Below are 13,436 nucleotides of genomic sequence, written 5' to 3'. Positions count from 1 at the left end.
GTTACCTCTGTTGAGTTATACCCATTATCTAGATTCTGGGGTCTAGTCTAAGGCTGTGATAAAAGAAAGGGAAATGGTCATAAGACATAACGAAAGGAAAGGCACAAGGCAATCCACTAATTCACCAACTATCGCCTTAACTTTTCAACACCAAGATTAGTAATGCTGTGATTTTTCATATCCTGCAGCTCTTTTTAACCTTCAAAACACTTTCCGAAGAGGAAGTGGAGAGTACTACCGCTTTTTATAATAAAAGTGAGGTATGAGATGAGACACCAAGGTTTAAGATGCTGAAGGGAACAGGCTGGAGTTAGCCAGTTACCATGACCTTGCTGGTCCGGGTCTTTTAGCCTCTATACAGCTTCTTCCTGAGGCATGTTGTAGGGGGCGCAATGCTGCTAAAAGAGCTTGCCAGCTTCTGGATTTTGCCAAGTCGTCTAACTGGAGTAGGGGAACTGAAAGGGGGTGAAGGTGATGTTGATTGCTAGGCTTACAGGGAGAGTCAAGACAACAACGTACTTGACAAAGTGATTGAAAATGTTTTCAGCACAACTGTGAAGTACCCGTGCCTTCTCTGTCAGGGGGAAGTTATTGACAATTCTTGAACAGTCCATGTACTGACAATATTTGGGAGCTCGCCCATCACATCCGTGCCAGAAGGCCATTTCATTCACTTACACTTCTCTCTTGTATCCCTGAGAGGGGAGGTCGAGGGCTGGGTTCTCAGAGATCTTAATGGCACCCTGCATGGCTGCCAGCAGCCCGTTCCCGCCTTCACCCCGCAGGGCCGGCCCGAAGCACTCGGGGCGTCTGATGAGCAGCTTGACCACGACACTAGCATTCTCTTCGACACTTTCACCTAAGAAAAAGAGGCATTACTTCCTTCTCATGGGAAAGGATGACCCCAGAATTTATTTCTAATTGATGAGGCTGGGAGAATAGCGCTTGACTCAGCTGGTCACTCACTCTTGAGATTAGGAGGTAACACTAACGGAGACAGAGGTGAGCTTTGCTAATTTGGGTCAGAATCTGTTTAGTTGAAGTATGATGACTAACCCATATAAATCAGAATCTTATTTCTCAGTTCAGGCATTTGTGCTGTTCATATTATTTAACGATATTTAGGTCCTCCAAGGGCAAAAAATACACTACCAAGTCTTCCACTGATCATTGGTTAATTCACAGGTGACTTAGAGAATAAAATACTTTATTTCTTTATTAACTCCCTGAGGGGGAGCTTAAAAGATATTTCCTTCCTTCTTGGAGAGGAGGAAGAATGGTAACTCAAGCCTCAATTCACCTCTGGAGAAGTGACACCTTAGCTCCTGAGCTGTATTCTCATAGTCTAATACCTTCTCCAGAACAATCAGGCTTGTGTGGATGGACCTCAGAGCATTTCTGAAATCATTTCTCCAGATGAAAACCTACTTGGTAAAGCTGTCTTAGTTATTCCTAAAATAGCTCTGTGGGAAGCTAAATATTGGAGAATTGCATTCTCCTGGTATTTCCCTTTGGAAGAACCATAGACAACTAAGACAGGATCTCATTTCCTGAGAAATGAAGTGATTAAGCAGTGGAACTGTCACCTGCAGAGAGAGACAGCCAATGCCTCTCAGAGCTAATACTCAGAGTCAAACGCAGTTTTACAGCTGTTCAATCAACTCCATAAAACACACCTTCTGTCTCAGATGAAAGCTGAATTTGTGTCTGAGAATTTATCTCTCGACCAAGACTCAAAGATAGGACTATTTTGATGTTGCACATTGGATGAAGCCTGAAGAAAAACTCTTCCATAAAATCATTAGATATTTCTTGGGGGACTGAACTCTATAATAGAGGTTGCACTTGTATTAGAGATATACTGTTGTATTCATTACTTATGTTGGCATAAAAAGCTACCTCAAGTCTTCGCAGGCTAAAACGATACTTATTATCTCACAGTTTCTGTAGGTCAGGAATTTGGGAGTGACTAAGCTAGGTGGTCCTGGCTGGGGACCTCCCTTGAAACTGCAGCCAAAATGTTGACAAGGCAGTCTTCTGAAGGCTTGACTGGATGTGGAGTATCAGCTTCCACACTCACGTGGCTGTTGGCAGGAGGTCTCTGTTCCTCACCATGTAGACCTCCCTATAGGGCTGCTTGGGGGTTCTCGTGGCACGGCATCTGGATTCCCACAGAGCAAATGCTCCAAGAGAGGGACTAAGGCGGAAGCTGCAATGCCTTTTACAATTCTGTCACATAGCATCACTTCGCCCAGATCCTATTCATTAGAAGGGATTAACTGTGTCCAGTTCACACTCAACAGAAGAATGAGACTCCACCTTTAGGAGGGAGGAGCACTGATGAATTTATAGACATATTTTAAAACCATCACAGGAGTTTAAGTTCTGTTTAATAAAAATGTTAATGAAATCGACTTAGAAGTGTTGCGAGTAGAGCATTAGAATTGGAACCCAGAAAACCTGGTTTTTCAGTCCAGCTTTTTAGCAAATCGCTGTGTAAGTATGCACACTGAATAATCTCACTGGGCTTCATTTGCCCTGTTAAGATAGATATTCATGGCTCTTCTAGTGTTAGAGTGTGTATATTGGTCTAACCCATATGCAGAGATTTCTCCCGTCAGGTCTGGAGGTTCAGAGGAGCTGAGCTTGCTATCCAAATGCTTAAAACTTGTGCTCATCTCTCACCAAACTCATACTTGAACACATTCGATTTGTCTCACAGCCCTGGAGAGCCTACCATATATTACAGCCATCGTCCTGGTCTAGAGGTTGGCCCCCTGATACCCTTTTTAAATCACGTGGCCGTTTGCACTGCAGGTAAAATTCAAGATTGTAAACATATACCTCTTTAAGTTTTAGAATCGTGTACTTGATTCAGAAGAATTTTTATTAAACTGAATTTAAACAGCCCATCAGTATGCCTTCGCTGCTTTATAGTTCAATCCTTCAAGACTACAGTTTTTGTAAAGAAGGCTTTCTTCAAGTTTCATCTAATATATAACATCAAAAAAGAACTTGTTTTTATTAAACCAAAATCCATGTTAGGAAAATTCTCAGGAGATGGTAAGAGGGTAAAATAAATCACAATAATGGTACAGTAGAAAGAACTGATGAAAAGAGAAACCAACAAGAGGCTGAATGATGCTGTGTAGTTTGTAGAAGAGCTCAGACAAAGTGCCGATGCCAAGCCCTACGGCCATGCTTTCCTATAAGCTGATCCCAACACTTATACCTGACAGAGGTTAATCACAGGAGGGATACTTAAAGCAAAACACCAGGAGAATCAACATGTTTGCAAGCAAATCTCCTTAGTTATAAACTCATAGTTAACTGCTTTCAAATATTTTTGGCCCCCCAAACTTATCATGTAGCACATATACCCACCCTCCTATTTCTCATTTTTCATTTTGAGGATAATGAAGCTAAAACTTTGACATTTTAAGTGTTAAAAAAAAACCTGTTAATCAGCTTATTTAAATATTGTGCTCTGATTCTTTCAGTTCTCAGGATGGAAACTCTCGTGGGTCAGCCAGTCTTTACCAGCATGCTGAATTCAACTTAGCTCTTCCCACAGTCATCGGCGTCATGGAGTTTGATGGGACATGGGCCACAGTATGCAATAGAATTGGAAAACCAGACTATGAGTTCTATACTGATGATGCTATTGAAATTTATTTGCCACATTAGCCTTATTTTATCTGAATCTCAGGTCTTCAGATCTCAGCTAATTAAGTTGGCTCCACCAACTAACCCAGAAGCCATTCCTTGATTACTGATTTGTGGGGGATTACAGAGGGCACCCTGCAAGAGGAAGGAACTGAGGTACAATCACTGCTGTCAATTAGAGAGGGGACCATGAAAATAATTTCCAAAGGCTTCACAAGGTACAGGGAATGGCATGATTAGAAGAGAGAGAACATTCTCCTCTTAATTACCTGTAGCTCAGCAGGCTGCACTGTCAACCAAATCCACTGTAGGGAAGCTGAATGTTGACCCTGAGGGCATTTTTCAAGGGGGAGAGAGATCTGAGGTAAATTACTTTTGCCCAAGGGCTTACAACAATGCTTTTGCTTGAGTTCCAAAATGAATAATGAACTTAATAACAGTGTGAATGTTCACAGCACCTTTCCTCAAAGGCTCTCAACACTGTCTTCACATTACTATCTTCTTTTCCACATTCCTGAGAAGTCTGAAGGAAATGGAATGACTCAGCCCCATTTTACCCTGAAGCTGTCATTTTCACCACAGGGACTATTAGTAGGGATGAAATGATTTTACTTTCAGTCCATTGCTTTTCTTTGTCTATTCTAACTACAGTCCATGTTTTAAGGTCCTTTGCCTGGAATGCTCTTTTCCTTCCCCTTCCCTTGACATAAACCTTTGACCTAGGTAACTCCACTTCATCCTTTTGAACGAGCTTCAACTTAGAAGCCCCAGAAGAACCTGGTCCTCTCAAACACATTGTCCTTTTCCTTGAAGCGTTTGAGCACAAGTATAAGTAATGAATTGCTTGTATCTGTGTGTCGGTTTTTTTCACTAGGCTGTATATTTAATAAGAACAGGGCCTTATGTCTGAATTATCTAACCCTGTATGCTCAAGCATCTTGTTAACATCTGGCATATAACAGGCATTCAAAATATTTTCTGAATAAAGAAATGGACTCCATTGAGGCTCAATAGATGCGTGAAATGATTGGATGGAAAGCTGAGGGTGACTATCCATCACTACATTACTGGACCAATTGTTAGCCTCTGTTTGCAAAAGACTAATTTCTCAGATGTCAATTAGTTCTAAGGAAATGAACATATTCCCAGGCCACTCCTAGTGCAACAGGGAGAGCACTGGGAGCCCACCATGAATGAGTCTACAGATACTCTCGTTTAGTTAAGTTAGAGAATTACAAGGCAGAGGTGATGGCCAGGACTCAATACCTCTTTTTGGGTAAGAGCCCAACTTAACATGGTGGTAGCCAACCAGTATAAACAAGTTATTGCAAGAGGTCAGGACATAGGATCTCCTCCTTAGTGCCTTCTAGCCTGGGAAGGGAACTGAGGATATGTCGATAAACTACCGTGACAGCACAGAGAACATTCCAGGGATTGTTTGCCCATTTGCTCATTAATTCAACCATTCATTGAGCCCATATTACATGTTAGTCACTGATCCAGGAACAGAGGACAAGTAGTGAAGAAGACAGTCAAGCCTGGACTCCAGAATGAGACAAGTGAACAGAGCCACCCTAAACAGATCCACAGACCTGCAGCAGAGTTCCCCAGCCAACTTGCTGCTAAGTAAGCAAGAAATAACGCTTGTGAGTCTATGCCACTGAGATTATGAAGTTATTTTTTGTGCAGCAGAGGCTGACTGATATAGGGCTGAGAATATAAGCAAGGAAACCAGTCCTATGCAACTGTAGTCACCCAAGTGAAAGATAATGACATCTTGGTGTAGGATGTGGCTGGCCAGTGGAGATGGACAGAAGTAGATGAATTTCAGAAACCTTCTAGACATTGAATCAACAGAATTTTTGATGGCTTGAATGTAGTGATAAGGAAAAAGGTTGAATCAAGGATGCCACCTAAGATTTGATTTGAATATCTGCAAAGTTGGTTGTGCTCGTAAGGGAGAGGGGGATCCTCAAGAAGTACAGGTTTGGGGTAGATCATTAAAATTCAGCCACAAGATGTACAAAATTTGAGATGCCTGGTTCAACCTGCCAAGTGGAAATATCAAGTAGGCCACTGGATACACAAGTCTGGGGCTTAGGGAAGAGGAAAAGGATGGAAGTGTACATTTGGGGGATGATAAGCATATAGGTGGAATTGGAAACCAAGGGACTAAATGAAAATCTTTCAGGGTGGACTGACACAGTCCCCCAAGCATTTTGGAGACCAGTATTGAATATCAGAATCATTTTACAATTATGTCCATGGATCTAGAATTTTGGGGTCTATGGTTTTTTTCATGAATATGTGAAATAAAACTTGGGTGATACTGATGCCTGGAATCAGAATGGAGGTGCTTAGATAGAATAGAGCCCACCTATTAAATATAGGCATTCTTATCGATAAAAATCAATTTGTGATGAGCGCTAGGCTCATAATACTGCCATTTTGTGTGAATAATGTTGATGAAGCAGGTTTTGCCATGCTTTAAAATCCAGCTAAAATCCGCAATTTTATTTATGTATCAGACTTCATTGTCTTTCCTCTTCAATAAAATGACTCATAAGGAATCCACATATATATGAGTTTTGGACACTTGAGCTCACTGCCAAGAAGCTCAGTCAGCACTGCTGCTGGGACCCAACAGGGAGCCATAGAGAAGAACTGATGAACAATTTACTGAGCATGAAAAGAACAGGGCCAAACGTCCTTTCACTTAGGCGGATTTACGAATTTTGGTGCTCTGAGCATTGGTTTGCCATTGGCTTCTTTGAGTAATTTATTTTCTATTACTTGTGTTGTTTTGACTATTTACTTCTGGGCTTTGATGCTGTTTCACTTTGAGATTTTACAGATGGAGATTTTACCGATTTCCTTGCCTTTGTCTCTATAACCCTTTACCTGACCCCACTGACTGATTTCCTTCCCCTTCTCAGGCATAGAAATTCAAGAAGGTCCAGTGGGAGAATGAAGAAGGTGCGGAAGAATAGATCACACATGCCTTATAATCCGTGAGAAGGTATAACACGGATGTTAAGTACCCAACTCCCACTAGCCATATTTCAAATGCATCTCACATTCTACCTTCTGCTCTCACCACCCTAATCTGAAGTGTCTTCTGAGTATAACACTGCAATGTTGTTCATAACTGTCTTAAACCGTTATTTAAATCTTATAACATTGGTTTTTTCGAAAGTTTGCTGAACTTTCCAATTGTATTGTACATTTGAGAACTATCCCGTCTTCAGTACCAATCACACTGAAGAATGATTATTGTATCTTTTCTGATTCTAAAAACATGAATACATGAACAGAAATAAACAAGCGGATTCTTTTAAGCATCTTTACTGACTATGCCCTTCAAAGCTAACGTGCTGCTTTGTTCTCTTGACCCTAAAATAATTTTTCCTGCTTTACTGTGATATAATTGACATATCCTAAAAGATTTATGTCTCTCAGCTCAAAGGCCCATCAGTAGGCTCGCCCCACATTACTGCTAATTTATGCCCATTTCTTTCTTCAACGTGTTATTCAACACTTGCCTTCTTACCCAGGCATTGTTAGATTCACTCTACCAGATTCCAATAAGAACCATCATTTCTGGCATGCCAACAGTCACAGGTGTCAATATGGAGGTAGGTGTGGTTGATGACAGAATTTTCAGTAATTATTCCTTGCATGTTTCTGTTAATTCTACTTAGTTTTGCTCTGTCTCCTGCTTTAATTTGTAAGTGACTTCAGGGTAGTCCTTCTAGAGCCTGTCTCTTGTCACTGCTCACAGCTTCTCATATGTGCTTTACATGTCGTAGGATGGATGCCTAAGTGATGGTCCCTGATGAGAAATCTTCCTGGAGAAATTCTGCAAAGCTAGGAGATAGTGTGTTCTTTACAACCAAGTTTGCAGCCTGAGGAAGATGTCACTGAAACACTCCAAAGACTCAAAGGGAATACAGAATAGCTTTTCCCCTTCTTCTTGTGGTTTGGTAAGAAATCTTTTCCTTCTTGGAATCTACATTAGGAAGGGATTAATCAGATGCCCAGAAATATCTGTGTCTAAACTGATTATAGGATTTACAACTGCTGGGTAAATAGGAGCTTCTCAACTTCATTACTCTCAGAGTTAAACACACCCCAAGGCTACCAGCAAGTTAATAAAAATAAAGTGGAGAAAATTATATGCTTTAAGAAGTTCTTTTAAAGACAAATCTTGTTTAAGAAGATTTAATACAAACATTAAGAAAGACTAGTAAAATGTTAGAAATAAATTTCCAGTTTTATTATTTTGATAGAGCCAGAGCTTTTGATTAGGGTTTTTAAAAAGTGTTTAAAAAAACATTAGCACTGAACAGTAATGCAATAATGCCAAAGCTTTTGACAAACTCAAAGGAGAAAATGCTGTTTCTCCTTGTTTATCAGGGAGACAGTGCGATCAAGACAATATTGCATAATGGTTTGACTAATGTTTGGCCTCTGGAGCCGAACTTCTCTAGTTCAAATCCTTGCTTTAAATCCTATGAGCCGTGTGATTCTGGGCAAGGTAGTTTCTCTGTAAAACGAGGAAGATAAGTGTCCCTATTTCATTGTATTTTTGTGTTATGTAAGTAAGTAAATACATTTAAAAATGTTTTGAACAGTGACTGGCATGTGGTTCATGCTCAGTAAGTGTGAGCAGTTATCGTCATGACCACTATCCTTACCGCCCGCTCTCATCAACTCCATCACCACTCACTACCACCTCCCACAGTCATCCCTACAACCCACTATGATCATCCACCACCCAACTATAATGTCCCAACATCCATCACTATGACTACTGCCGCCATTGCTCATCACTCCCCACACCTCACTATTACCACTCCTACCATCATTACCCACCACCCAACTCAATCACCCCCAAAACCCGCTATGACAACTACTCAACCATCATACCCCAGTATCATCTCTAACCACCCCCACTATCACTCACCATCACCCCCCATCACCATCCATCACCCCTATCCTTACTCACATCATCATCAGCCACCAGGACCATCCCCATCACCCACCACAATCACCCATAACACCTTCATCCTTCACGGCTGAGCAGAGGCCACAAAAGTGGCCAGGAAGTCCTTTGCGATCACCTCTTAGACATGAAGACTTAGAAAGGGCTTTCAGATTTCGAGGAATCTAGCTATTAGAGTCTTCCTATTTCAGATGACCTACTACTCTTGTAAGGCTCATGAACAATGACCACTAACACAACTGCAGGCAGACCGTGTTTCTGGTACTGTGCTAGTCTAAGTTTTCGACAGATTATTTCATTTAAGCCTCGCAACAACTGTGAGGTATGTGCTACTGTCAGCATTATTTTACATATATTGAAAAAACTGAGACTAGGAAAGTTTTAGTAACTGCCTATATTCACAAAGTTAGTAAGCGATAGAGCTGTACTTGAACCCAAGATACCCCATCCTCCAGCCCAAATTCTTGCCCAGCGCGCTGCTGTACTTGAGCCCTTTTCCTCATTCTTTAGGTGTTATTTGTTAAGGTGATTCTAACATTTTCTTTCTCACACTCTCCGTCTCTCTTGTTCATGCTCTTCCCCGTGCCAGTCTACTCCCACCATTTCAATTACAGATGATCTGCGTATCTACTCAGTCCCAATCTGCTGACTGATCTCTATCCTATCACCCCAATTAAGGGCATCTCGGTTTGGGGGCCACACCCTGCAAAATCAACATGGCTTGAACCAAACCAACTGTATGATCGTCTATATCAAACAATTTCTCCTTCTCACATCCTTAGTTCTTTTCTCTCTACCCTTAGTTCTCTAAGCTTCAATGTGACTTCTGTTTCTTTCTCTCAACATACTCAGGCCCAGCCACCATAATCATCATCAACACCTAGATCTATAAATTCTGCCTCCTGAATTTCCTTCAGATGCATCTCCTCCATGCCACTCCTACGACCACTATTATAATTCAGAAACTCGTTATCCTGAAATGGGCACAGAAGTTCCCAGGGGTTCCCCTCAGCCTCTCCTCTGTTAAAAAGATTCCCCAGCTCTCTGCACATTGAATCAAGACTCAACTTCACAGCTTGGCATTTGGATCTCCTACCTACCTTTTAAACCTCATCTGTCACCACTGTCATTCACGTATCTGTCATGTGGACCCACAGACCACTGTGTTTCCTGAGTACAGCACGAGTTAGCTCAGGGCACTGCTCATTCTGCTGCCCCACTGAATCAACTCTCCTGCATCTTTGCATCTGGAAATTGGACCAAGGTCATCTCTCACATCACTTCCTCCACGAAGCTTTTTCTGATCTTCTCTCCAGGATGTGAGTTTCTCCTCACGAAGCCGTCCAGCACCCTGTCCCCACCTTACTCCACTTATAATGACCTCTGTCCATGTCTTGCTCCCCTTACTAGACTGTGAATTCTTTGAAAGCAGAAGCTAACATCCTTTGCCCAAACCAAACGTGGTCTTTATTTTACAGAGACACAATAAACAATAAATTAAAATGCATGTGTACCTTCTGATTGGCCAACTTGCTAGAGCTTGTTGCATCATGAAATAATACTATAGACAATATGTTAAAAGGGCATAAAAGACCCTGAAAGCAAAGGGGACAGACTAAACATTTTGTTAGAAAGTTAAGTGTGGTCATACACAACCAGCCTAAGAGATCTAGACAGGAGCATAGCAGTAGATTCCTTCACCTGCATAACCCACGTGGCAGTCCCATTGAATGACTCACAAAGCTCTTGACGCTGACTGCAAAGGTGAGCAAGATGAATAAACTGGTACTGACTTGATTTGGTTTGTGCCATACAGTACATTTACATCATTTGGTGAGCTTTATGAATCTTTAAAATCCACTTTACAAAAAAATTTCTCTACTACCATAGTAACTCTGCATTAATTTTGGACATGTGATTATTTGGATAGGAAGTGGAACAGACTATTAAAGGATACCTTGAAAGTGGCCTCAAAGGCAATGGAGTTTAGCAATGCTGGTGACGAAAAGATAGGGACAGTGAAGAACATACACAGAGAAGCAGAAGACAGGTAATTAAGAACCGGGCTGGGTGAGACCAAGGGAAACAACACACAGGCATCTCAAAGTCTGGGACCCAGGCAGGAAAAGGAAAAAACCAGGATGATGAAAATCATTCAAATATTAAAAACAGAGTATATTACAGTGTAGAAAAGTAAGCAAGAGGTATGGGGGACATAAGAAACGCAGATGGAAATATAATGATCACTTCATGTCAATACATTTTGAGGTAAATTCTCATACTTAGACCAACTGCCCTGATTGCTTATTAGCTGCAATACCTTTTTTGCAAATTAATTTGTTTGAACACATCACTAGACGTGGGAGGCACTAACATGTAGCATGCAATGCCTTTTTGAATTCACTTGACCAGCCCAGCTGGATTTGTTAGCCTGGAACTTCAAACTGGGGAAGGCGGAAAGATCATAACTATAATGTAAATACAAGTGAATTAGTATTTTAACAGAATCTTAGGAGACAAGTTACATTTTCAAGAAAGTATATTCAGCACATTATACTAGGACAACTACAGAATTTGTAGATTTGGAATTCACTCTAAACGGGAGGTGACTTGTATTAAGAAGAATAATATTTAGGATTGCTATAACATTTTTTTTTGAGGGAGTTTAGTTACCTTTTATAACTATTCAGTTATTCTTGATTTTTATTCATTCATTCCTTCATTCATTCATTCACCCCTCCCTCCCTCCTTCCTTCCCTCCCTCCAATGGTCCAAGTATCTGGAGGCACAGCTGCATTTAACGCTGTGAAATAGGTGAGATAAAGATATTAATAAGCTCCCTCTTTTACCGACAGGAGAAGAGGTCCCGAGAGGCGATCAGCCCAAGCCTATGCAGTGAGTTTCTTGCCGAATCTGTCCCTAGAGCTCAGTGCTCTGTTCACTGGACACCACTCTTGGTCCTTGTCTGGCCTGATTCTCCCTGAGATTTTTCTACCAGCTGCCACCTGCCTGCAGAATTGGTCATATTTATGGACAGGAAGCAATGTAAAGGGTGCCCTTTTCCTTGTATGTACCCACGATTATGCCATCTTAGGTCTGGAGGGCATGGAGCACTCACTGTTCACGAAGACAGCAAACCTCAGGAAGGACAGGTAGCGCTCTCCTTCAATGGGGTTCCAGCCGACATCAGGGTACCCTTTGGCCAGAAGCATGGGGCAGCTCTGTAGGCCACAGCCTGCCAAATAGGTCACCACCTGCCAAGAACAGTACAAAAGTAAGCACCCAAGTTTTTTTTTTTTTTTTTTTTTTAACAAGATAGCTGTAAAGCCTGCAAAATTCTGGGACCCAAAGGGCTTTCATTTCCCTAGAAGCTAGAGAGAGTCCAAGACTTTTAAAGTACATAACTTAATAGATTTGGAGCCAGAACCTCAAATTCATTTTTGTTTCCAAGTCATCAACAAGACCGATGATCACGGCTATGTAGGAATGTACATTTGCTATCAGTTGTCTGGTTTTCCTAGTTCTGGTAAGACGGAGCTGCCATTTAAAAATAGGCCTGCCTAGGCTGTGTCTGGGGAGGTAATGGTGGATGTAGGCTGGCCATGTTCATTTGGTCATGGTATTTCAAGACCAAATATTCAGTCACTGGTTGACTCTTGGTGGGCCCTTGGCTACTCAGGGGTCCGTACTCAAGTTCTACAACGACAGTTGTCCAAAGTGAAAAGTCAGGATGTTAAGGTTGGGGTGACTAATGAAGAGGTCACGGCCAGTTAAGGACTAGCATTGGTAGTGTTCTCTTTGCTTCCAGGTTACCAGACACTTGCCACAAGAGCTCAGCTCTGTGATCGTGTGAAAGATATTAGAATCTGCCTATGCTTCAGAAGGTGTCAAGGCAAAAGCCTGGTAAATATAGATTGTTGCTTGAAATACAGTTGTTATTTAAATTAACTCTTTGATATGTATACTGGGGAATAGGAGAATCCATGAGGCTGCAAAAGACTCATAATCAGGAATGGTGTCTTTTCATTTTTTAATCCCCAGGGCCTGGTGCATATTAGGTGCTCAATAAATGTTTGTCAAATGAATCATGTATTTGCTGATGTTAAATACTCGAAGTCATTTTGCAAGAATAATGAATCTAAGTCAAAACTTAGTAATAAACTAGCGTCACACTTTTTCCTTCTTAAACCAGTAAGGATACTATTCTGTTTGAAGTTTAGATTTGATGTGGCCTTTAAAATGGCAGGAAAAACATTAATAAAGGCAGGGATTACGCAGAGTTTTCAGGGTTACAGGTACAGAGCATTTCACTAGATACTAAAATAAGTACCCATGAGTATGTGTTGTGTGGGGGGGTGGGGGGCAGGTGGGGTTGTTGTTCAATATTAAAGGTTCTAATTTCCATTGTGATCAACAGAAGGGAGGAACAGAAGCATTTACTGGTCCTTTCCCTTTCTCTTAAGGAACCAAACTTGGGTGATTTCCTGACACTGGTCTGAATAAAGTCTGTGCACTAGATTGAGCTGTCAGAACCACTTGAAAAGGGGGCTGCGAACCTCCTCATCCCCCTTCACATGTTTCCCTGAGCCCCCGATTTTCCCCTCTCCTAGCCCCTGGCCTCCACTTGTCATACTTGCATCTTCCAAGGAACACTCGGGGTCTTTGTGGAGCAGCGTCATTTGGAAAGATGAACTGCAACTGAGGAGGGGTGCTGAGTACTAAGTCTTGTGTCACTATCTGGTTGTAAGAGAACCATGGCCACTCT

At 41.6% G+C, this 13,436-nt stretch overlaps 1 protein-coding gene across 1 annotated transcript in view; it reads right to left on the bottom strand.

Moving 5' to 3' along the window:
- Positions 1-13,436, bottom strand: part of RYR3 (ryanodine receptor 3) — a 477,803-nt gene that overhangs the window by 119,165 nt on the left and 345,202 nt on the right. The window contains 2 exon segments of the mRNA XM_074327936.1: positions 679-859; positions 11,790-11,925. Of these exon segments, the coding sequence (XP_074184037.1) occupies positions 679-859; positions 11,790-11,925 (317 nt within the window).

Source organism: Rhinolophus sinicus, linkage group LG03 (genome assembly GCF_036562045.2).
Source record: "Rhinolophus sinicus isolate RSC01 linkage group LG03, ASM3656204v1, whole genome shotgun sequence".
Taxonomy (NCBI): Eukaryota; Metazoa; Chordata; class Mammalia; order Chiroptera; family Rhinolophidae; genus Rhinolophus; species Rhinolophus sinicus.
Note: the sequence above shows the minus strand (reverse complement) of the source record. Positions and strands in the feature narration are given on the sequence as shown.